The sequence below is a fragment of the Schistocerca americana genome, chromosome 2 (genome assembly GCF_021461395.2).
Source record: "Schistocerca americana isolate TAMUIC-IGC-003095 chromosome 2, iqSchAmer2.1, whole genome shotgun sequence".
Classification (NCBI taxonomy): domain Eukaryota; kingdom Metazoa; phylum Arthropoda; class Insecta; order Orthoptera; family Acrididae; genus Schistocerca; species Schistocerca americana.
The window spans coordinates 277,330,816-277,354,148 of record NC_060120.1 but is presented as its reverse complement, the minus strand read 5'-3'; the positions used below and the strand labels follow the sequence as shown (position 1 = coordinate 277,354,148).

At 42.5% G+C, this 23,333-nt stretch overlaps 1 protein-coding gene across 1 annotated transcript in view; it reads left to right on the top strand.

Moving 5' to 3' along the window:
- The first annotated feature begins 1,765 nt into the window (after positions 1-1,765).
- The window catches only part of LOC124593957 (zinc finger protein ZIC 1-like), a 260,252-nt gene continuing 238,684 nt past the window's right edge, over positions 1,766-23,333 (top strand). Inside the window, exon 1 of the mRNA XM_047132305.1 lies at positions 1,766-3,154. Within this exon, the coding sequence (XP_046988261.1) occupies positions 2,125-3,154 (1,030 nt within the window). The 5' untranslated portion in view covers positions 1,766-2,124. The remainder of the gene's footprint in view (positions 3,155-23,333) is intronic.

Genomic DNA, 23,333 nt, shown 5'->3' with positions numbered 1-23,333 from the left:
GACGGCGCTCTTAGATGACACAGTACGTTCAGAATGCCGTAACAAGATTAGGAGGGCTGGTCCCAAGTGAAATGGGAAATTAGGCAATGAACAAGAAGAAAACGTTTTGCTTCAGACATTCAGTATCGTCCTGCCAAATACAGCTTCCCAGCCGGCCGGGTGGCCGAGCGGTTCTAGGCGCTACAGTCTGGAGCCGCGCCACCGCTACGGTCGCAGGTTCGAATCCTGCCTCGGGCATGGATGTGTGTGATGTCCTTAGGTTAGTTAGGTTTAAGTAGTTCTAAGTTCTAGGGGACTGATGACCTCAGCAGTTAAGTCCCATAGTACTCAGAGCCATTTGAACAGCTTCCCAGCATTCATTTTTTCATATTTTTGTTCTTGTATCTGTCATTGTAACGCTGTTTTGTTGGCTTTAAGCTTATCGCAGGCATCTCATCTATTCTCTCAGTAGAAACCTCAAATGCGTGCTGAGAGTTTCCATCACCTTTGAGACCCTTAACAAATAATGCTACCTTTCGTTCTGATTGTTAAAATGCGCCTGAACGATCGTAGATTGACTGTTCAGAGAAGTGTAGCGCGCCCCACGATAGTTCCATAAATATTAGTGCATTTAGTATTTTCACTAACGCTGTCACAGAAAGCGTTTTATGTAGTTAGCCTGCTTCGGGATGGGCTCCAAGTTGTGATTTGTCAATCGGTTAACAGCTAAGACGTTTATGTGACTATGTCAATGAAAATATTGAATGTACAAAGAAAAAGTCGGCCGCTGTCTTCCGAGATTTTGTTTATTCCAAAAAGCGATAGGTGAGCTTTTACTATTTTTTGTGGAGCGACACCCATTTCTGTCGACAAACTGTCATATGGAGTGTAGATGCACCCTCAGCAGTGTCCAGCTACATTTCACGTAAAACGAAGCGGTTGTTCGAGTAAAGGTTGTCCGCATGCACAATGCCTAAAGCCCTTACTATACTATAAAATATATTTGTCAAATATCGTTTATGAAATGTTTCACACTTTACTTATGTTATTTACAATAGTTAGTGCGTGGTTGTAGTTTTTTTATAAACAGTATGTCAAAGTATTTTGACAGTGTAATGCGAGCCAAGGCCACGTGTCGGTGGGTTTAGTCTGCAAACTTTCACATGCAAGTTGTCTGTGTGGCGTGAAATAGGTATGGCGGGACTTGGCAACAGTTTATAACCCTAATGATTAATCAAAACCTTCTCAGCTGCATAATTACACAGTTTATTGACCAGTTCTTAAACCATCTTCAGATTGCGAAGAAGATGTGGAAACCTGAAGTTGTTCTACGAAGAGACTAGCCCAAATGCGGAATAATACAGTTGAGAGGCTTTTCAGTGATCATTAATATCAGTGTCGGTCAGCTGTGGTGCTCAACATGATGAAGACCGGTCACAGTTCGCCGTAAATATTGTACTTGATGTTAACGTGAATTCATGGGACCTGCAGGGCTGTGCGGAAGCGGGACGCTGCGAGCGTGCGCCTGACTCCCCTCGGAGCTGCCGCCTCACTGTCTGTAGCGACGCGATAGACACGTTTCGGGGGCGTGCCCCCGCGGACGCGATTGGCTGGCGGCGGCGGCGGTGTCCAATGGGAGCGGGCCCCTGGGGCGCGACGATAGGCGGGAGCCGTGGGTCCGACCCCCAGGGGGGCCGGCCCGACGAATGGGAAGGGGAGGGGCCCCCGCGGGCGCCCGAGGCGGGGGGCTCGCCCGAGAGGGCGCGCCAGTTCCGCTGCAAGCACGGGCCGAGCTACACCGCGTCCCGGCGTTGCGTCCGGCCTCTCTCTGTCTCTACCTGCAGACGCGTCTCCAGCTGCTCCCCCCTCCACGCGTCGGATGCGCGCCGGCCGGCTGTGCGCTCCACTGAACTCGTTAGTTCGCTCGAACGACTGTTCGATTACTCCCGATAACTTCCGGGCCCGCGGCTAGGAACAGTATGGGCCGGGTGCGTGTCGCCGTGCCCGCCGGCGGTCCAGATTACGAGGCTAGTTGTCGCAGATGACGCGCTCGACGGTCCGGAATATGTGACAGTGGGCAGCACCGGTGGCGTGTGGAGGACTAGCTGAGGCGAGAGTGTCTGCGAGGGGGAGACCCGAGTTACCATGTTGAGTCCGTTCGTGGACCCGAGTCACCACCACCACCTGGCAGCCATGGGCATCAAGATGAGTCCTCCGTCGTCGGCGCTGGTGCACCAAGGCGGCGCCGGCGGCACCGCGGACCACTACCAGGCGTCGTCCGCCTCCGTGGGCGGAAGCGGAGTGTACGGTGGCGCGGGGGCGGCGGGGGGCGGCACCGCCGTGTCGGCCGCCGCGACGGCGGGCTACGCGGCGCGCGACTTCCTACTGCGGCGCGACCACCACTCGCAGGAGTTTTCCGCCTCCGGGGCCGGCGTCGCCGCGGCCTCCGGGGGCGGCGGCGAGTCCGGTGCGGGGGCGGCGGCGGTGCTGTTCCCGGCTGCGGCGGCGGCGGCCGCGCTGCACCACGAGGCGGCGGGCCACGTGCTGCCGCACGCGCACCACCACCAGCACCACCACCACGCGCTGGCGTCGCACCACGCGGCCGCCGCGCTCAACCACCAGATGCGGCTCGGCATGGACGTGTACGCGGCGCGCGCCGGCGTGGGCGTCGAGCACGGCCACCACGCCGCCTACCACCACGCGCACCACCCGCACCACCCACACGCGCACCACGGGCTGGCGCAGCACTCGTACCCGCACCACGTGGCGGCCGCGGCCATGCACCACCACCACCAGCAGCAGCAGGCGGCGGCCGCGGCGGCGCACCACGGCGCCTTTTTCCGCTTCCGCCAGCCCGTCAAGCAGGAGATGTCGTGCATGTGGGTCGAGCCCGAGCAGCCGCCGCCGCGCAAGACGTGCGCCAAGGCGTTCACGACCATGCACGAGATCGTGACGCACCTGACGGTGGAGCACGTGGGCGGGCCCGAGTGCACGACGCACGCCTGCTTCTGGCAGGGCTGCCCGCGCAACGGCCGCCCCTTCAAGGCCAAGTACAAGCTCGTCAACCACATCCGCGTGCACACGGGCGAGAAGCCGTTCCCCTGCCCCTTCCCCGGCTGTGGGAAGGTGTTCGCGCGCTCCGAGAACCTCAAGATCCACAAGAGGACGCACACCGGTGAGTCCCGGCTCAGCGCTGCGCCTGTCACTGTACATCTTGTGTGCTATGCGAGCAGTAACCGGCCCCGGATTTATTTCGTGCTCTAAAACCAGACGTGTTTGCAGAAGAAATTGCGGTTCTGTGTTCCGCCTGCTTACGTTTATGTAAACGGTTTTTGGGTTATCACTGCCCGTCAGCAACTGATAAATGCCGACGCGTTGCGGTGTAGAACAGCTCCAACGCCACTGAAGATGCCGCAAACTCGTCTTGATTCAGTCGTAGGCTTTATTACTGTTGGTACCAAGTGAGGATTGACAAACCGTCAACATTAAGGTTCTTTTTATGTATTTTTGTCGCTCAGATTATTTCCTTCCATTCTCAACGTCATCAGTATGCCTGTATTCGATTCAAATCTTAATTACTAGTTGGTCAATGAACGTCCTTAAAAGCCTAATCAAGTATTACTAAAATTTTAATAAACTGAGTATCGCTAACGACGGCATGAATTTCCTGAAACATGTTTGGACGGAAAAGGTAAGGTAAGAATAATGTTTTTTTCCCACCAACCGCAAAGCTTAATAGGCTATTGTCGCGTTGCTCTGTCATAGGACGTTTACGATTTGGTGTGTAACCTACCATTATCAGGACGTACACTGGAATAACTCCATCCTTTTCCAATGCGAATTTTTTAAGCCCAATCGTAACTTGTTACCAGCATCAGCCGATATACTCAAATGTATGTAACCAGTCAGTTTATTTGACGATTCCACGAACGGTTTGTGTCACTAAATCCGCATCGTCAGGTCCACTACTTTACAAAGGTTACAAAAAAAATTTATTTTGTATCTACGATTTTGTGGGGTACATTTTGCGCGTTCTTTCAAGGGCAGACTATGTGCACATATTACTAACTTTGCTGTAAACAGTCTTGTTCTTTGTACCGTGTCGTGTGAGAAACTTTTTGAACAAGATATTTACTTTAATGCTGTGTGAGTACCTAAAGTCTTCACCTATTTTTCTCAATCCATTTGAGTCCACAGAGTTTACTCTCGTTAAAATCTATGTTATTATATTCATGTCCAGTCAGTATGTATTTTATCAGCAGTTATACAAAGGACTGGAAGAGCGGAAGCACCTCTGCCATATTAGTTAACATTACCCGTATTTATTTTGTTGCGTTGAATGTGAAAAATAAAAACACGAAACAAAAAACGGAAACTTAAACTGCAAAAATAAAACCTATTTATTATATAAAATTACCTACTGCGCCAGCTAAGTTTTTTCATGCGTAGCACAACGTCTCAAGGATTTGTTCACGTTTTAGAGTACTGTGGGAATTCAAGAGTTTTCTTTTGAAAAAGTCTGTGTGCTGTTCTGTAAACTCCCATAGCATCAGAAAATGTAAATCATTTCTCAAAATGCGTTGTGATACAAATGAAAAAAAGTAACTGCTGCAGTCTATTATTTACATCACTAGTGACACAGTTGCGGACTTTCCAGTAACATTGTGTATGACCTATGAAACTAGGCTACAACTCGTTCATCGTCTTTATATAGAATCAGGAACATATGCGTTGCGTGTCACCGAATTATGGAAATTAAAATGCGAGACATGTCTATCCGTTTTGTTCTGGTGCCCTACCCTGCCCATTCTACAGATCGGTGAAGTAAAACTGCCAGATAAAGGAGGTTGTCGTAGACGACCAGATAGAGAAATTTCGACGTCTGTTGCTGCGTCGAAAGTTAGTTTTGTACAGAAGCTGAGATATGGAAACTTAATGAGACACGATCGATTGTATCTGAGGCGCGTATCTTTGAATCTATGAGGGCAGTACATGGGATAAATTACGAGCTGCCTGTTCCCACTCATCACTGACAAGTATTAACTTATTCTGCTGAAGCAGGTGCACAAGGAGGTCTGTGGCAGCGCGCCACTGCGGCCATAAAACACTCTCAGAATAAATTACTCTGATGTAGGCCTATTTGTCATTTGTACTAGCATACGAGTATCCTTTTAATTGCTTTGCTTAAGATGACGGCCGCTTGACAGAAAACTGATTGGGTTGTTCATATATTATTCTTACGCGACAGAATTCCACGCAATTCGTGGTTACTTCAGGAAATTGCTTAACCGTCGGCACATCAAATGAAGCGCAAGTTTAGGGCTGGTAGTAAATTAATTGGAAAGCTACCCCACATTCTCGTGGGAAATAAAAATGTCCTTTTCGATTACATCACCACTTTGAGTCAACTTCTACTTGATAAAAAATATATATTTGTTATATTTCTAAATGGCACTGGTGTGTTCCATCAACAGATATAGTTTCGGTCTGTCACTTGCGCAATTCTCGTTCTTAGAGAGTTATTTTAATCGTTGGTGACACATTTCTGAAAGGGCGGAATTTGGGTAATGTAACTATGTCTGTTTAAAACCGTTTTCCAACTAAAAATACACAGCATATTCACGCTGGTATAAATACCGTGCCTGTTTCTTGACAGTGACTGACAACGGAAACAAATTTCCCATATGCAGCTAATTTCTTCTGTATTTGTTGCAGTTTACATAGAGAGGTACGGAAATTATTACGGTCGTACACAATTACGATGAGTTTCAAAATCGTAAAATTCTGCATCTGATAGTAACTGGCTCGTAGACTTGAAGTGTCTGTTCACACTCTAAACGTAATGTCATTGTGCCTAACGTTTCGTATATTGATACTCCCAAGATTTACCTTGCGGGGAAATTTCAGACAAAGCATACACTGTACGGTATACATTTATTTATACTCATATCGTATATTTTCGGCTCTATAGTTGTACCTGAATGCAGCGGTGTAGACGGATATAACATTTTTTTTAAAATTATCTACGCTAAGAATATTAGATGAGTTGATCGGATAGATAATGAATTGAATTAGGTAGAAAAGAAATTTAAACAAATCTTTACTAAAAAAGGAATCTATTGATATGAAATCCTGAGGCATCTACGAATTATCAGTTTATCAGAAATGAAGGTATGTGGTTGCATCACACCAGTCTTGCGACTTAAGACCACAACAACAACAAAAACAACAACAACAATAAAAGAAAAACGTCTGCAAAATTATACAAACGACACATACAGTAATTTGGACAGATTTTTTGTGTACTCAAATCTCAATAAACAGAAAATAAATTGCTTCACACTTTAAATATTCGCGTAACAATGCAGAAACACTTACCATAGTGCTACAATATTTCTTTTTGTTTTGTTTAGGGTAGTGAATAAGGAAAGGTGAATAGATGAGACAGTCAGTATTGTGGTTCACTTTGCTAGTAGTACCGAGAACGTTGTTGGCGATAAATGTTAACCTTGAGTCGTTATCAAAACTTTATTTTTTTATTATTCTGGTTGTAATAATTCTTTCCGTAGGGAAGCACAGGTGTATGAGCTACAGACTGTATGTATTAGGCTATATTCCTGTACGACAAAGAACGATTTTTTTATATTTATCAGTGAATTTAAAGGCCTCTGATAGCTGAAAATGAAATTATGTATTTTCTTTTCTGTGTGTTGCACACGGCTTTTCTTGTTGCTGTAGGTGAGAATGAAATTCCTGTATTTTCTTTGCTGCGTGTTGCACCGGGGTATTCTTGTTGCTGTTTGTCAGTTTATTCCGGTACCACTGTCGTGCATCATGAGCTGTGTGTGTATTACAGAAATTCATGAATTATTTAGGCAAGTCCTTAATTCACTCAGAGACATTGCCTGCACATGGGCATGCCGCCCGTGTCGGTAATTTGCAGAGTTTGTTGCTCCTGACCGTGTATTCAGATAAGGAGACGACTTCCGTCCGTTTCCACGGCGAAGCTCGTTGCAGAAGCGGATGTTTGCAATTTGCGTTGAACAGACGCGGCAGCGAATATTGCAGATGCGACTTCCCTCGCCCTTGATAGGAATATTTTGACATTTATTAGCTTCGTAGTCCGCCATCCCTTGTCCTTGTTCGTGTATTGTTCCACGGAATGCCGCAAATTTTAAGAGGCCCGTCCAAGATGCTTAAATATACATGTTTAAACGCGTTTCTGTAATGGAATTACGTCCTGTTTCATCCTGTTAAGTTACAGCTTGGCTGAAACCGTAATTTCCACGATAATTTATCGACATCTCCGTTTACACGAATGTTGCACCTTTTTCAGTTATCGTAAACAGCTGTCACGCTCTTAGATTTTATCTATAGGCCCTTGCTGATATTTTGATGTAATACTCGTGTAAACAGATGTAAAATGTCAGTATTCATCCACGTGAGAAAAAAACCTTCTGTAATGAATAATTCTAGAGTATAGGCATTATGGATAGTATCATGTACATCTTGTCAAACATTTCTACGGCAGATATTTGTGGTATTGTGAAGAAATAGCGAAAGTATATTTAGGTGAGTAAAAGCATTTAATTTTTGACACTGAGCTAAAGTATGTGTTCCTTTATGGAGAGCATAATGAGAGCTAATTATCAGCGCATATAATACTGATCGATATTGATCATCTTGAGTTGTTACTACGTTGAATTGCACAAGTAACGTCGTTTCCATACGAATGTTTCACAGGAGATACGCTACGGAGTCTATCGAGGTACATTCATTGCAACAGCTGCCAGTACTTCTGTCGATATAAGTAGTCACTGTAATTATTCTATAATAGTTGTTGAGTTACTAATGTGTTCCCGATGTATTATGTATTCATCAGAGAACAAAGCTACTCAGTTGTTGATTAACGATTATTTTTTCCAAGAATTAAAAAAGCCAACAGTTCGGGTAATATTGCTGTTGACTTTTACAGAACCACAATTTGTAAATTTTTGTTAAAGATCACCTTGATATTTGCTGAAAATTAATCTGGAAAATTACGAGTATAGTTTGCTATTTGTCACTAACTAAGGAAACACAGTTGATTGTGTGATCGTCTGGTGCACGTCCCCATTTATAAGTAAAATGTTTCGTCGATATACAGGTCATACCCGCCCATCCCTTTAAATTAAAATCAGAGTGCTTTGTTTGTCATTTATAATAATAATCACCCAGTCATGGATGTTTCAAGACAATATGGGGAAGAGGGTGGCATATTTTCAACAGTTTTGTAGGAACAGAAATACGCATATTCGTTGCGTGGTTATTTTGTAGTGAGCGCGTACACTACAAGAAAGACTGGTTTCGTTCGACAGCTTGTGGCCCCTATCTCTGAGCCTGTCTGCCGCACTCAGGAATGCATTACATCCTCCTCGCACAGACAGTTTGGTCGTTAGCATAATGTTATCTCGAGGAAAGCGTCTTCTAAGATTAGAGTAACTCTTTTTTTTAGATTGACACGCTACAAAAGTCGTATTCCCTGAGACAACGCAATGTTAAAACAGCGATTATTGACACACCTGTACAGAACTGAACAAGGCTTGTCTTCGATTGTTCGTGCGTTTAGCATAAAATGTTTGTCATTACCTGGAAGAAACAGCAAACGTGTTGATACGGAAACGGGAACTGAACATTATTAGACTCAAACAGTCCACGACACGTTCATGCTTGAAGGAACTGCTTCAACAATGTTAACTTTCAGTGTACGGGGATGAGTAACATTTGATTCACAAGATGTTTAAAAAGCATTTCAGAGTCTTATTTGGAATACCGCAGAAGCGTTATGTTTAATATTTAAAAAGAAAATTTATACAATGCATTATGTTGCTGTACCACCGGCCTAGTTCATAAGCGTGTCACAAAATAGCTTCACCCAGCTCGTCTCGTGACGCTTCTAGTTAACCACTCAAAGCAAGAGACAAAGATTCTTTGAGAACTGGGAGTCTTAGTACTCACACTGATTAGTTTGTAGTTAAACTTATATAATATCTTGAGTTAGACGACCTTCTCAACTGCAACTGCAATCGAACTTTACTTTCAAATTGACAGGTGAGAAACTACCCCTTGGGAGTAATGACTGCAACAATCAGCGAAAGGTCAGTGTTTCTGGGGTAATTTTAATGTTAAATGATATGGTGTAACATCTAAATAATTTATAACTTGTACCGACGTTTTTTACCGACATTTCAATTATTGTGAAACACATTCTTAATCCATCATAAGACTTCTTTCATTATACGTTTCTGTGTTCACAGACCGCATTCTTTCACATTTTCGCTTCATGCTCTTAGCCGAACATTCTAATATTTCATCAGATGGTTACGACATTTCTCCTGCTAGACACACAATATACGAAAGAATCGTACTGATTGCCAACAGCAGCAATTGTGATTCTAGCTTCATTTGTTCTGTACACGATTAAAGCTCAGAGGCTTTCTTCAAATCTACTTTTGCTCTAAAATATTTCCTTTTTGTACGTGAGTAGTTGCGTTTTCACGTTATCATTTTCACTGTTATCGACACAAATATCAGGATAGTGCGGTAGGACTGCTTTCATACTCTTTTTGTTCACGTTTCATCTTTTACAGCAAGGTATAATACGGTAGATTTAACAAAATAAAATTTTTACCAACGAAGAATTTCTGTAGTCCCTGTTCCAAGATTATTTAGATGGGTAGATCACATAACTAATGAGGAGGTATTGACTAGAATTGGGGAGAAGAGGAGTTTGTGGCACAACTTGACAAGAAGAAGGGACCGGTTGGTAGGACATGTTCTGAGGCATCAAGGGATCACAAATTTAGCATTGGAGGGCAGTGTGGACGGTAAAAATCATAGAGGGAGACCAAGAGATGAATACACTGAGCAGATTCAGAAGGACATAGGTTGCAGTAAGTACTGGGAGATGAAGAAGCTTGCACAGGATAGAGTAGCATGGAGAGCTGCATCAAACCAGTCTCAGGACTGAAGACCACAACAACAACAACAACTGTTCCATGTGTTAGTTTTGCCTATTTCCTCCTCAGCTTCATGAATGTCTATGATATCCATCACCCCCCCCCCCCCCCCTGTTCTCTTATTTGGTTACTCTTCTTGTTCTTGTACGTGGATGAGTCATGCGTTCACATACAATTTATCACAACTGTAGATCAGAAGTGGCAGCCCACATTAGTTATAGACTCTCAGTCTCAGAAGCATATGTCAATTAATTTTTAGTAAGGTGATCATTTCCCCAAACGAAATCTACTGTTGCGCTTCTGTTTATTTCTTTCAGTATCCATCAATATGTACTTTTTAGTCGCTTTAATTACATGACCACATCATTAACAGTCGCCAGTGCCTCCCTTACAGGGCGATGGTTGGATATAATTCATTTCTAAATATACTCTCACACTTGCTCTATCAAATCCTTCAATTCTTCAACTTCTCCTCATCTAAAGGAACGAAGACGTCGTACACAAATTAGGAATAAGATCTGTGGATGCACATTCATTTTTCATACTAGTTCATTGGTTGTAAAACCTCTTCCAACACAGCAGACTGCAGAAAATTGTGTTAGTGAACCGTCGTCATTACCTACAAATCCTTTATTCGACTGAATATGTGAAGTCGGTTATGTCAATGAGTTTGTCTCACTGAGAACTGGCTGTAGATTTCAGTGTAGATTCACTTAACTAAAAGTATTGTTGAAAGCCGATGATAATACGATTTCCCGGGATAGTCAATAGCACGCCAGAAAGTGTGTACCTCGCCTTTTATGAGCATCGTGTGGCAGTGTTTCTAGATGAGAATAGGATTCCAGGTTCTCCAAGAAGTTAAAAATATTTGAGATTGGCGCTCTTAGAGAAGCCACATGTAGTTTTCTTTTTCCTTGTGTGGAGTTAAATACTGGCGTCAAATCACTCCAATTTGTTTGGGCTGCTGCTAACGGCCGCGTGGCAAGATGATGTTTATCGTCAACGAAAAATTATCATCGCCGCCACTACGTTGGCACGGAGAAGGTTCCGCGATGCTGCGGTTTCCGTTTGGGATGGTATTGCGGCATTGGCTGCCCAATGTATTTTAGTGTTTGCTAGGCTGAGAACGTAGCCGGCGCGTGGGCTTGTAGGTGGTAATTTTTACTGCGCCCAGTACGCGAGTGGAGTAGGAAAGTAAATCGACAATACTGGTGCGATGCGCTGTACAGAGGCTTTCGAAGTATGTTTCTTCGTAGACGTTTGTTTATACATCGCGCGTCACAACAGGTCCAGGCGCCACGGAGCCGCCCATAGCGGAGCCGAGTTATGTGCACACCCACGTATTCTATATTCGAAAAATGAATGTGAAATTGTATGGCAGAGGGTACTTCTAATTGTAAACGGGTTCTTCCCGCTCCATTCATGGCCAGAGAGTGTAAAGAATGCCTATGGAGTGCTTGTCTGCGAACTGTTGTGTACGTCAAGTAACCTGTGTGATTTCTAAGGGATAGATACGTGGACGGCTAAAGAATATTCATTGTTGCCGCCAAGAAGGACGGTTCTAGAATTTTTACAGCCAGCTTGTCGCGAGATGTGCGGCGTCTGTCCACCAGGTGGCAATTTTCAACACTTCTGTTAAGCTCTCGACTTTCAGACAAGACTGACTGTCGTAGCGCCCTTCACTGTGCGCACGATGTCTCCTCTCAGTCCTGCCTCATATGCGTTCCATTCTTCAGTTACTCTAAAACTGATTCTGTATCCTGTTTACAGCTTCAAAATATTTTTCTGGAGAATGCGGGCTGCGTTTCTGAGTCGATACAACTATTTACACTCTCGTTTGTTGTTGTGGCTTTCATTCCAAAGACTGGTTTGACGAAGCTCCTCTATAACTACTGGAATTACATCTTTATGACTCTGATTACTGTATTCATCTCTTTGACTCCCCCTACGATTTTTACCACCCACACTTCCCTACAATACTAAACTGGTGATCTCTTCATGTCTCAGAATGTGTTCTACCAACCGATCACTTTTTTGTTCAAGTTGTGCCACAAATTCCTTGTCTCCCCAACTCTATTCAGTACCTCCTCGTTAGAGACGTGATCGACCCATCTACTCTCCAGCATTCTTTTGTAGCATCACCTTTCGAAAGCTTCTTTTCACTTTTTATCTAAACTGTTTATTGTCCATGTTTCACTTTCATACATGGCTATACTCCAGACAAATAACACAGAATAGACTTCCTGACACTTTAATCTATTCTCGATGTTTACCATATTTCTCTTTTTCTTAAATGCTTTTCTTGCCATTGCCAGACTACATTGTAATACCCTCTCTACTTCGGCCATCACCAGTTATTTTGCTGCCCAAATAGTAAAACTCATCTACTAGTTTTAGTATCTCTGTGTAGCATCACCTGATTTAATTCCACTACATTGCTTTTGTTGATGTTGATCTTATATCCTCCTTTCAAGACACTGTCCATTCCTTTCAACTGCTCTCCCAAGCCCTCTGCTGCCTCTACTGCCTCTAACAGAATTACAGTGCCATCGCCAGACCTCAAAGTTTTTATTTCTTCTACCTGAACTTTAATTCCTACTCAAAATTTTTCTTAGGTTTCCTTTGCTGCTTGTTTAATGTACATATCGAATAACATGGATGATATGCTTCAACCCTTTCGCACTCCCTTCTCAACCACTGCATCCCTTCCATGCCTCTCAACTCTTACAACTGCGGTCTGGTCTCTGTGCAAGTTTTAAATATCGTATCGCTCCCTATGTATACCCCTGCTACCTTCAGAATTTCAAAGAGTATATATTCCATCAACACTGTCTAAAACTTCACTGAATCTATAACTGAAAGCTATATAAATGAAGGTTTGCTTTTCCTTAATTTGTTTTCTAAGATAAGTCATAGGGTCAGTACTGTCTGGCGTGTTCCTTCACCCAAAGTGATCTTCGCCGAGGTCTGCTTCTACCAGTGTCTCCATTCTTCTGTGAAGAATTCGTGTTAGCTTCTTGCAACCATGTCTTATTAAACTGATTGTTTGGTAATTTTCACACCTGTCAGCAACTGCTCTTATTACACTGTGAAATATCTTTCACTAGTACATCGTCAAATATTTTGCGAAACGTCTTTCATAAAAGATCTTTGAGAAGGTTGTTTAACTGTGCAGTACGGACCTAAATGCAAAATAGTTTCGAATGTTAAGCTATGATGTCAACCTTCTAACAGCAGAAGAAATATCACAATTTATAACGACGTGAGTTTGAAATTTTAATGTAACATCGTACAACGCACTTCAAACAAATTAAAATTAATTGTTTGGTGAAAACTTCGATTCGTAATGCAGAGATTTGTGGATTTGAACGTCTTTCTTTTTCCCTCCGCAAGAAATCTGTTTCGTGTCGTAATCACAGTAATCACGATTATTCAGTGAGGAATTGAAACATGACATTCAGCGAAGCGTTCCGTGCATAAAATTTAAGCGCTCACAAGGAAGCGTGTGGGAAGCTTAAGAGACTTGCTAACGTATTGATTCGCTACAATTCTTGTGCACATATGCTTATGGGTGAACTAATCACATTCTCTACAGTTCTTCCAGATACAGATACGTTACTTTAAATCAAATTAAGTAAGGAGAGAAAAGTAACAACTCTCAGTCATCTACTGAGCACTGATATTCAACAGACAAAAGCAGATTATTGAACTCTCTCGTAAATTTGCGCTTTGTTACTGTCAGTGCACAATAGGAACAAAGGTGTACGGCGGGAATGTTTCGTTTTCTGGGTAAACTATCTTTCGTATATTTGTCACGATTCTAGTAAGCTGAGCTAGAGTTTTTCCAACGGTGTTTTAGAAGGTCGCAGTCATGAACTAACTGTAGTTTTATGTGTGGGCCACTTTCCAGTACTCTAGCTATGTCTGGTCAAGTCAATTAATGTACACTATACAATAAATAATACTGGACTTCGTCTTCTGTTGACAACAGTTTCTCTTTTAAATTGCAATGTATTTAATGGTCGGTACTGCGAATCCAAGATCTTACGGCTAAATGCTATTTCCTTAAAAAATATGTCTCCCTTGGAAAGACGGTGTAGGAGAAATACGGTAAAGAGTACGCATTTAGTATTTAATCTCTCATATGTAGTAGTTCAGATGGCTAAAACAAACATTAATTATACCAAACTATTGCTGGTCTATTTAGGAACAACATATATCAGTTACAGTGGCCAATCCTTTAGCACGAACCTTAATTGTGAATATATTATGTAAGATTCTTTACGTTGATGTGGATTTACGTTTATTGTGTCTCAAATATTACTGCAATTTATGTATGTGAGCAACTTGATAACACATGTCGTCAGATCGAGATTAACGTCCGTTTTTGGCTTATAGACCACGCAGTCGCAACTATTTGTCGGATTGGTACATGACCGCAAAAATTTCGGACGAAATATGCAGTTTGAAGTTTTTTCTATCGAGCCTCTTTACCATTTCTGCATTCTTTCAAGAATAAACGAACTTATCGTAAACGCTGGAACAATATCTACTGGGTAGTCAGAATTCTTTCTTTTTAATCATTTTTACGCAGATTGGTCAAAAGATTCTGTGCAGATTATCGCTCTCGACGGGTTTTTAGGGTTAAATAATAACACAGATGGATAGCTAACATACCAGGTTATAAATAGAACATCATGGTATATCTCGGGGGATTATTAAGAGAATTACATTCCCTTCCAGGGTGAGTATGTTTTGGGAACAGACATTTTCTGTAAGAACACCGTCTCTAAATTCTTGTAGTTGCATACCTTACCTCTTAAAAGGACGGTATTGTACACCAGGCTGATGACTTGCCAGTGCGAAGTGATAACATTGGCAAAGTCTTAAAACGTAAGGTTTGTGTTGCAGCTTTATTGGATTCCAAAGACCGCCGAATTTTACTGACTGAATCAGTTCTGATTTTATTTTGTTCCTTGAATAGGTTTGCAACACTACCTGACGGGGCAAGAAATACACCATGGGCTGCAAAGAGATTCTGGAAGGCACAGAGAATGTGAAGAAAGATCGGTGCATAAGGGACATTGTAATTTTATCACATCACCATGTTTCTTCATTAAATTCGGAAAATATGTCCCAAAAAAACCTTATTGTCAACTAGTGATGGGTTAGACGAAGTACTGCGTCATCAGAGACTCACGTAACTTGCCTGCTGGCACTCTGTTTTTATCTTCAAAATTATTTTCGGATACTGGTCGTGTTCCTAAAGTTAACGCGTTTCCTTCACATCATTTATTGAATTATGTTAGTGCCATAGTTAGGAAGTTTTCATTAGCAAAACATTAAAAAGCCGTAATTGGCAGCTGGTGTCGCCTAAATTTTGCTAGACATATTCAGTGGTCTGCTCTCATTGGCGACGTGGCTATTACATTCAGAGAACAAGCTTGGTGCCGACAGGAATGGGGGAGGAAGGCAGCAATCATTTTTTCAAAGGAACCATCCCGGCATTCGCCTTGAGTTACGTCAGGAAGACGCAGCAAAGCCGGACTAGATTTGAACCGCCGACTTTCCGAATACGAATCTCTTGCCTTAACTCACTTGGTAGTTTGCAAAGAGAATATATTGCGTCTCGTGTCCTTTGGGTATTTTTACGTTTATTGTATAGGGGAAGTCTTGATGGTAAATATTTTCCTTGGAAGCAATTACTAACAAATTGTAAATTCGTATGCGTATTACTAGCCTGCCTAGCGCTGCTATTTTCGGTCAAAAACTTAAGCTGCTTCTGTTTGCTCTTACATTAAGTAATGCTCCAGGAGACTGAAGAACATTATAGCACGACCCAAGGTGGAACAACGGTTGTTGAAGGAACTACCCACATCGTGTTGGCTTGGTGCAACATTGTTATGAATTTGTGGAAAAAGCAGAGGATTTCTACTACGTCTCCTTCGGCTGTCCGGAACAGCTTCTACAACGTGTGATCAATATGGGCTGTCTTTTGCCGACACCTACTACTGCGTTGCTGTGCCTAAAAGACCGCCTTATATTCATTTGTAATTGAAATGCAGGACTCCTTTTAATGCATATTTTCGAGTATTTGTGTTGTTAGCTGTATGAGTGCTTACTCAGAAGCCAACTAAGAGGTATTTTTTTTTTAATTGTATTTCATTCTCAGTTCGTTCAGTTGGTATCATGACCAGTTTTCACTTCCTATTGTAGGAAGCCGTTAGATGTTTAAAATGAAAGGAAAATGGGACTGTAAAATACTAGGAAACCGATTTACAAAAACAAACTAACTTCTGAACACAGCCGTGTGTTTCAGAATAAAATTCAGTCGCCAGTTGCACAGGCATTTTAATTTCGCCTTACGGGTGTCAACAAAATAATTTCTTACTTCTAGAAGCCTACAAAATTGCGATGTTATACATCATTAGACATTGATCATGTAAAGTGCAAGAAATGTATTACAGAAAACTACTTGGTATTGGTTTATTCTGAAATTTATACAACAGTTGCTTTAAAATGAAGACATATGAATAAAGTAACAACAGTATGTACTTGAATGCGTTAGTAACTCGTCTGGCCTGGAAAGGCGCTCACGATGCAAACCTATCTGCAGGCTGCAGTTAACTAGGTGATAGTTTCAAGGCAGAAAAAATATCGTTTACAAGATGAAGACACTGTTTCCAAAAGGCAGTAAGTCTAGGTCGTGTAAAAAAATAGTAGTGTTCCAAAGCCTTATGTGAGGCTAGGATGCGCCATCTTAATGCTGTTACACTGCCTGAATTTATATGCAGTGTCGTTTCTTCCTGGGAAAAATGTTCATCGCATAATTCGCCACGCACGCTAGTAAACAGAGTGCAACATAGCAAGGAGACGTAGGCGGGATGGAGACGTCTACGAAAGTTAGTATTGTATAACGTAGCTGCCAGAGTTCTTCAATAACATCGCTCGACATGCGAATAAATGTTGGCAGAGCCCCCCCCCCCCCCTGTCGAATCTTTTATCCCCACGCAGTCTGTACAGTTAATAAATTACGACATCTTCTGATTCGCGTACAGAGAGATTCCGTGGGAAAACGGCACGTAATATCGTAGCAGAATTATACGCAGGGCTCTCGGCTGAGCAGGGAGAAAGTCTTTCATTAGGCAAATTGCGCGCCGGAGTTGCCGGCAGTCGCCTGTTGCGCAGGTAGAGAGGGGGGCCGTTATGCAAAATGTGTAATCATAACACTGTGCGCCGCGGAGCTTACTGCCGAGATCTCGTTTAGCTGCTCCGCGGCAGAGGCGCGGCTCTCGTGCCGTGAATCACGAGCTGGCTGCTGGCAGGACGCGGAAGTGTCGCCGAGCACGGGCAAGTGTAAATTCATTTTTATCGCCGCGTCCTCTGCGAGCTCCGCCCCTAGACTGCGGAGCGAGGCTGTGTTTGGACTGCTACAGCCCCTCCCCACCCCCCAAACAACTCCAAACGTGCCAGATGCTTTAGCGCAGTGCAAACAGAGAAAGGAGTTGAGTTTACGCGCCGTCTTTTACTCACGGCGCGACATACTTTATAAACTATTCTAAATGGATGCCTCCGCTTTGCCAGATATTTGTAACGCGCGCGCGTACGCTTCGCAGCTGGAATTATTCCAGTTTCCAAAATGAGTGAAATAATGCTGCTCTTTCGCTTAAATTTTTTCCCCGACCCCACCACTCCGCTCGCACTTACCGCTTCTTCTTTTCATATTTTTCGGAATTATTGCCCGTCAGCGTTCGGCTGTCTCCGCCACCTGGAGAAACCAGTCGCATCGTATAATTACAATGCAAATGCGTCACGTGCCGGCCGCACGTACCTAGCGTCATTTGACAGTCTTGGAAATAAAGGTAATTTAACGCGGCTTTCCTGCACGAGTACGAATGCTGGCGCCACCGGCGGGAACGTTAACGTATGGCAGCCCTGAGTGCCTCGTTCCTATTGGTCTACAAGGATTAGGCCGCAATAACCGGGAGAACTATTACAGGAGGCATACTTCATTATGACAGTTCCCATTGCGAGCATCGCGTATCGGCGACACCCTCCCAGATCTCCGCGGCTGCTTTAAATGAGATTCCTCCGCAGCGGTAGTTAATGGCTCCATTCGTTACGACAGCGGAAGTAAACAGTTTTGCGTGTTGAACGCTCGGCTCGATAGATAATTGCCGGAGTGAAAAATATGAACTTGCTCGTACTCAAGAGACATTATGTTAAAGGTCTCCCTATCCCTTACTGAATCTACTGCATCTTTAATTCTAAATTTACGATTCCGTCACCATCTGTCCATTGGTGGCTAAACGGATTTCGGATAACAGATCCTAACGCTCAGAGTTCTACCCCCGATAGGGCCAACCATTATCTTTTTTTACTTATTGCGATAAGAAATGTTTTTGTGCATGTGAAAAACTGTAGGATCCTCCGCAAAAACTGAGAGGGAGGAACTAGTAGACTGTGGATGACGGCTTCTTATGTCTAACAAGTGGTATGTTTCTCCCACGCCTAAGTCGTGGAATAGCACTTCAAAATGGTTCAAATGGCTCTGAGCACTGTGGGACTCAACTTCTGAGGTCATTAGTCCCCTATAACTTAGAACTAGTTAAACCTAACTAACCTAAGGACATCACACACATCCATGCCCGAGGCAGGATTCGAACCTGCGACCGTAGCAGTCGCGCGGTTCCAGACTGCAGCGCCTAGAACCGCACAGCCACTTCGGCCGGCAATAGCACTTCACTACGACACCACCAAACGGCGTACTTGTGCCGTACAGTAAGTGGATAATCCGAGAACAACAGCAATCAAAAAGCGCAGGTATATTTTTAAACTGCGACTCAGGTCTTAAAATATCACATGCAGTACTGTACAGGTGAAAAAAAAAAAAAGAGACGAGGTGTTGGATAATCGTTAAGGAAAAGTATGTTCTTGACAATGATATTAAAACCCTTTAAAAGTATCAGTGTGATTTAGCCTCAGACTTCGCTACGAAAAGTACGCCTGTGACAAGATATGATAGGGCAAGGGCGTCATTACGGTGACAGCTACATAATTCATTCAGCTGCTGAAAAATTTATATTAATAATGTATGTCTTAAACAGGTGTGTTCCACTGCATCTTTTTATTTTATTATTAATTACATCTCATAAAAATTTATTAGTAATCGAACTGTAATAGTGGACATTTCGTTTTACCAAATAATTGTTATATTGCGTGATACAGTTCGGTATAATGGGATTTATTTATGGCTGGGGGAAAGACAGTGTTGAGAAATGTAGCTTGCCAATTTTCTGTTTATTTCGTTTCTCATTATTTGAAACTTCCGAAATCACTTACATGGAAAGTTCTGGCTGAGAAATGTGCTGTTTGTTACATGTTCTGATCTTTTGGAAAGCATTTCTTCTTTTTTATTATTTCTTCTAATATAATGAGCCCAACGGAAAATGAGGACTGTGTAGTTATCACCATTATTTTAAAAAATACTTTTGTTAAATTTAAATGATATTCCTGTTCATTTAAATTCATGACTTCAACGTATGAATATCTCCACAGCCCTGTGCTAAGACATTTAGCTCAGTATCCTAAAAGTCTGATAGAAAACTTAATGGCATTTGAATATAAACGGCTTAATAACTCCGTCCAGCCAATCTAATTCATTTTTTTGTAACCTTCCATTGCCCCATCACTTTCGTAATACGAAGACGGTAGTTACTTTCACAGTGTCGTGATCAATAATTCTCACTCTCGTTTCCAAAGAGACGAATCTGCTTGGACTGTGTAGTTATCACCATTATTTTAAAAAATACTTTTGTTAAATTTAAATGATATTCCTGTTCATTTTAATTCATGACTTCAACGTATGAATATCTCCACAGCCCTGTGCTAAGACATTTAGCTCAGTATCCTAAAAGTCTGATAGAAAACTTAATGGCATTTGAATATAAACGGCTTAATAACTCCGTCCAGCCAATCTAATTCATTTTTTTGTAACCTTCCATTGCCCCATCACTTTCGTAATACGAAGACGGTAGTTACTTTCACAGTGTCGTGATCAATAATTCTCACTCTCGTTTCCAAAGAGACGAATCTGCTTCCGTAACAACTTTAAATGAAGCAGACATTAGCCACTAAAGAAATGAGTATCTTGTGACACACATGGAGCAAACCTTGCGACCTTATGTCGTTTCGGCAACTTTACTATCACCATATCTTGCGCTTATAAAATATGTAGCAGAAAAGATATTTTTCCTTTCTGTTGTTTGGTACTAGTTCTCATTTTGCTGCTTCATTTGAGAAACCCTGTCTTGTCTTACGTAAAGGTTTTTTAGTTCGGTCAGTGACTTCGTCAAATCTCTTGACAGCACGTAGAGAAAACTGCGTCAACTTATGCCCGAAGTAACTTCGCGAGGTATTCGATTTTGTCACCTCAACTGTTACACAGTCTTCCGGAATTGTGGTTGTCTAAATTTACCAATAGGGTTTCGCGAGGTCTACGTTGCCCTTATTTCCAAGATTCCCATTTTAAGATCCGCGAGCATTTCTTTGCCGTTTCAGATGGAGTATGCCGACTTGTGGATATACATCTACATCTAAATGATTGTTCCGAAATTCACAACTCAGTGCCTTTCATCGAACCATCTTCAAGATATTTCCCTACTGTTCCACTCTCGCACAGCGCGTGAGAAAAAAACGAGCACTTAAATCTTCCCGTGAGAGCTGTGATTCCTCTTATTTTATTATAATTATCATTCATCCCTATGTAGCAGGGCGCCAATAAAATATTTTCACACTCTCTGAGGAGAAAGTTGGTGATTTCAGTTTCATGAGAATATCCTGACGCAGCGAGAAACATCTTTATTTTAATGATTGGCACTCTACTTGGCGTATATATCCGTGGTTATGATACTATCCCCTATTTCGCGATAACCCAAAACAAGTTGCCCTTTGAACTTTATCGATGTCCTCCGTCAGTCCTATCAGATGCGGATCACACACGTCACAGCAGTACTCCAGAAGAGGACGGACAAGCGTGGTGTAAGCACTTTCTTAAGTAGGCCAGTTGCATTTTCTCGGTATGCTGCCACAAATCGCAGTCTTTGGTTTGCTTTCCCCACAACATTATCTATGTGACCGCTCCAGTTTAAGTCATTAATAATTGTAAACCCTAAGTATTTCGTTGCATTTACAGCCCTTAGAATTGTGTGATTTATCATTTAACTGAAATTTTGCGGATACCTTTTTGTACTCACGAGGATGACTTCACACTTCCAATTATTTAGCTCTTTTCTCATCATACAAATATCTTGTCTAAATCATTTTGCAATTCGTTTTGATCATATGATGACTTTACTGAACGGTAAATGATAACTTCATCTGCAGACAGTCGAAGACAGCTGTTTACATTGTCTCCTACATCGTTTATGTATATCAGGAACAGCAGCGAGCCTATAACATTTCGTTGGGGAAAGCCAGATGTTACTTCCGTTTTATTCGATGAGTTTCCGTCAAGTACTACGAACTGTGACCTTTCTGACAGGAAATGACGAATCTAGTCACACAAGTGAGACGATAATCCATAGGCAGTTTCCTGTGGAGATGAACTGCACTTTCCCAGAACACTTCTAAGAAATTATTAGCCTTCTCGAATACAGATTTTACTTGTACATCGCTTTTTAGAAGGGCCTGTTACCTGTAAATATTCATCCATTCAGTTACTTATTTAGAGTATGGCTTACAGAATTATATTTAACGAGTGCATACATTAAATTGATGAAGATTAAGTAGTGTGAACAGTAGAAGCACGTATCTGTGTGTGTGTGCGTGTGTGTAGAGGTAATAATGAAAGCCGGAGAACAGGCACTACCTAAAAGAAGATGAGAGATCCATTTTCTATCGTAGCTGGATTTCGAAAGACTCCATCCGGTTTGCTGCAGCGTTGCGTCTTTCCAGATACCCAAGAATTTACTTGTTGTTCATTGGTGCAACACGTTGTCCCGTGTTTGATCCGATGTTCCGCAGTCGTATTGATCGTCATCACTCATTCCCCATTCATGTAGTGGTGCTTTGGTCGGGGCTCAGTCAGTTCTGACCCGGTTGAAGGAGCTCCAAATTTTTCTTGGTTGGTTCGCCCCCCACCCTCTTGGAGATGGAGAGTCGTGTATATTGTACCTATTTTCTTATGAAGATAGAAGGACGTCACTGATTTCTCCATTCTTCTCTCACAAGGGGACCGCGCCCACTCGTCGTCAAGGATTTCGTCCAAATGCTGCAGATTGCCCAGCGTTCAGGAAAAAACAGCATTTTTTCGCGGGTCGAGCTCGACATGAGCCACTTATGTTAGGGTCGTTTCAGGGCAGCGGTTGGCGCAATGGGAAGACTGCGTAACAGTAAATACGGGGATCGTGTGGTCGAGTCCCTAGGGACAAACGTTTGTTTACTTTTATTTGTTTTCAATTTTTACTTTACTTACACTGTAAATAAACAGAAATAATGCTCAATATATTGGCTTTATTAATTTCTTTATAAAAGGCATGAAAATGAAAAGCAAAAGAAAAAATCGAGATTGCAAATAGTTTCGAGTAGAGGGTTGTATTACGATCATCCAAGAGGACTTTGCAAATAACCATCCAAGAAGTCATTGTAATTATATCAGACAGGAGTTCCGTTAGCCTCATTTTGACTTTCGAGTAGCCCTCAGCAGCTCTACGTGACAATGACGTGTAAATTACCATCTGAAAAACAATAAAAGAATCTAATTTTATATACGAAGCCTTACAATCTCTTCCTGGAATTTCATCTGAAATCCGAAATTTACCTTTGCCTTTTCTTCTGCATGTCTTCTCCCATAATATTAATAAAAACATTATATTGAATACTATTTCGGGTTATTTGCAATATAAGAAACGTAAAAACAGAAAAAAAACAGAAGACAAATGCCATTTCCACATACGTACCCGAACTGACGACCCTCACTTTCCCATTTTGTACTCTTTCCGCTGCGCCAATCGCTCACTTAAGACTTCAGAAATATAAATGGCTCACGCCTCGCCCAACCTGCGCTTTTTTCCTTTTTTTATACAAAAAAAGAGGCTCGGCCATCTGGAGCTCGCACTTCTGTCACTTTCACTTCCGGCCAAGGCGTCGTCCACTTATTAGAGCATAGCTTTCTGGGGTTGAATTGGAAATTGTTTAGTGATATTGGTTCTGTAGATTTTAGTCGCGTTCGTGATAACTTGTTCAGTGTTTCATGAAGTGGTAAGTCTCTGGAGCTTTCGAGTTCCGCCCATTCATGTGTTATTGCCTATTGTCGTCGGAGATTTGGAGGGGCAATATTGGCGAGTACTGACAATG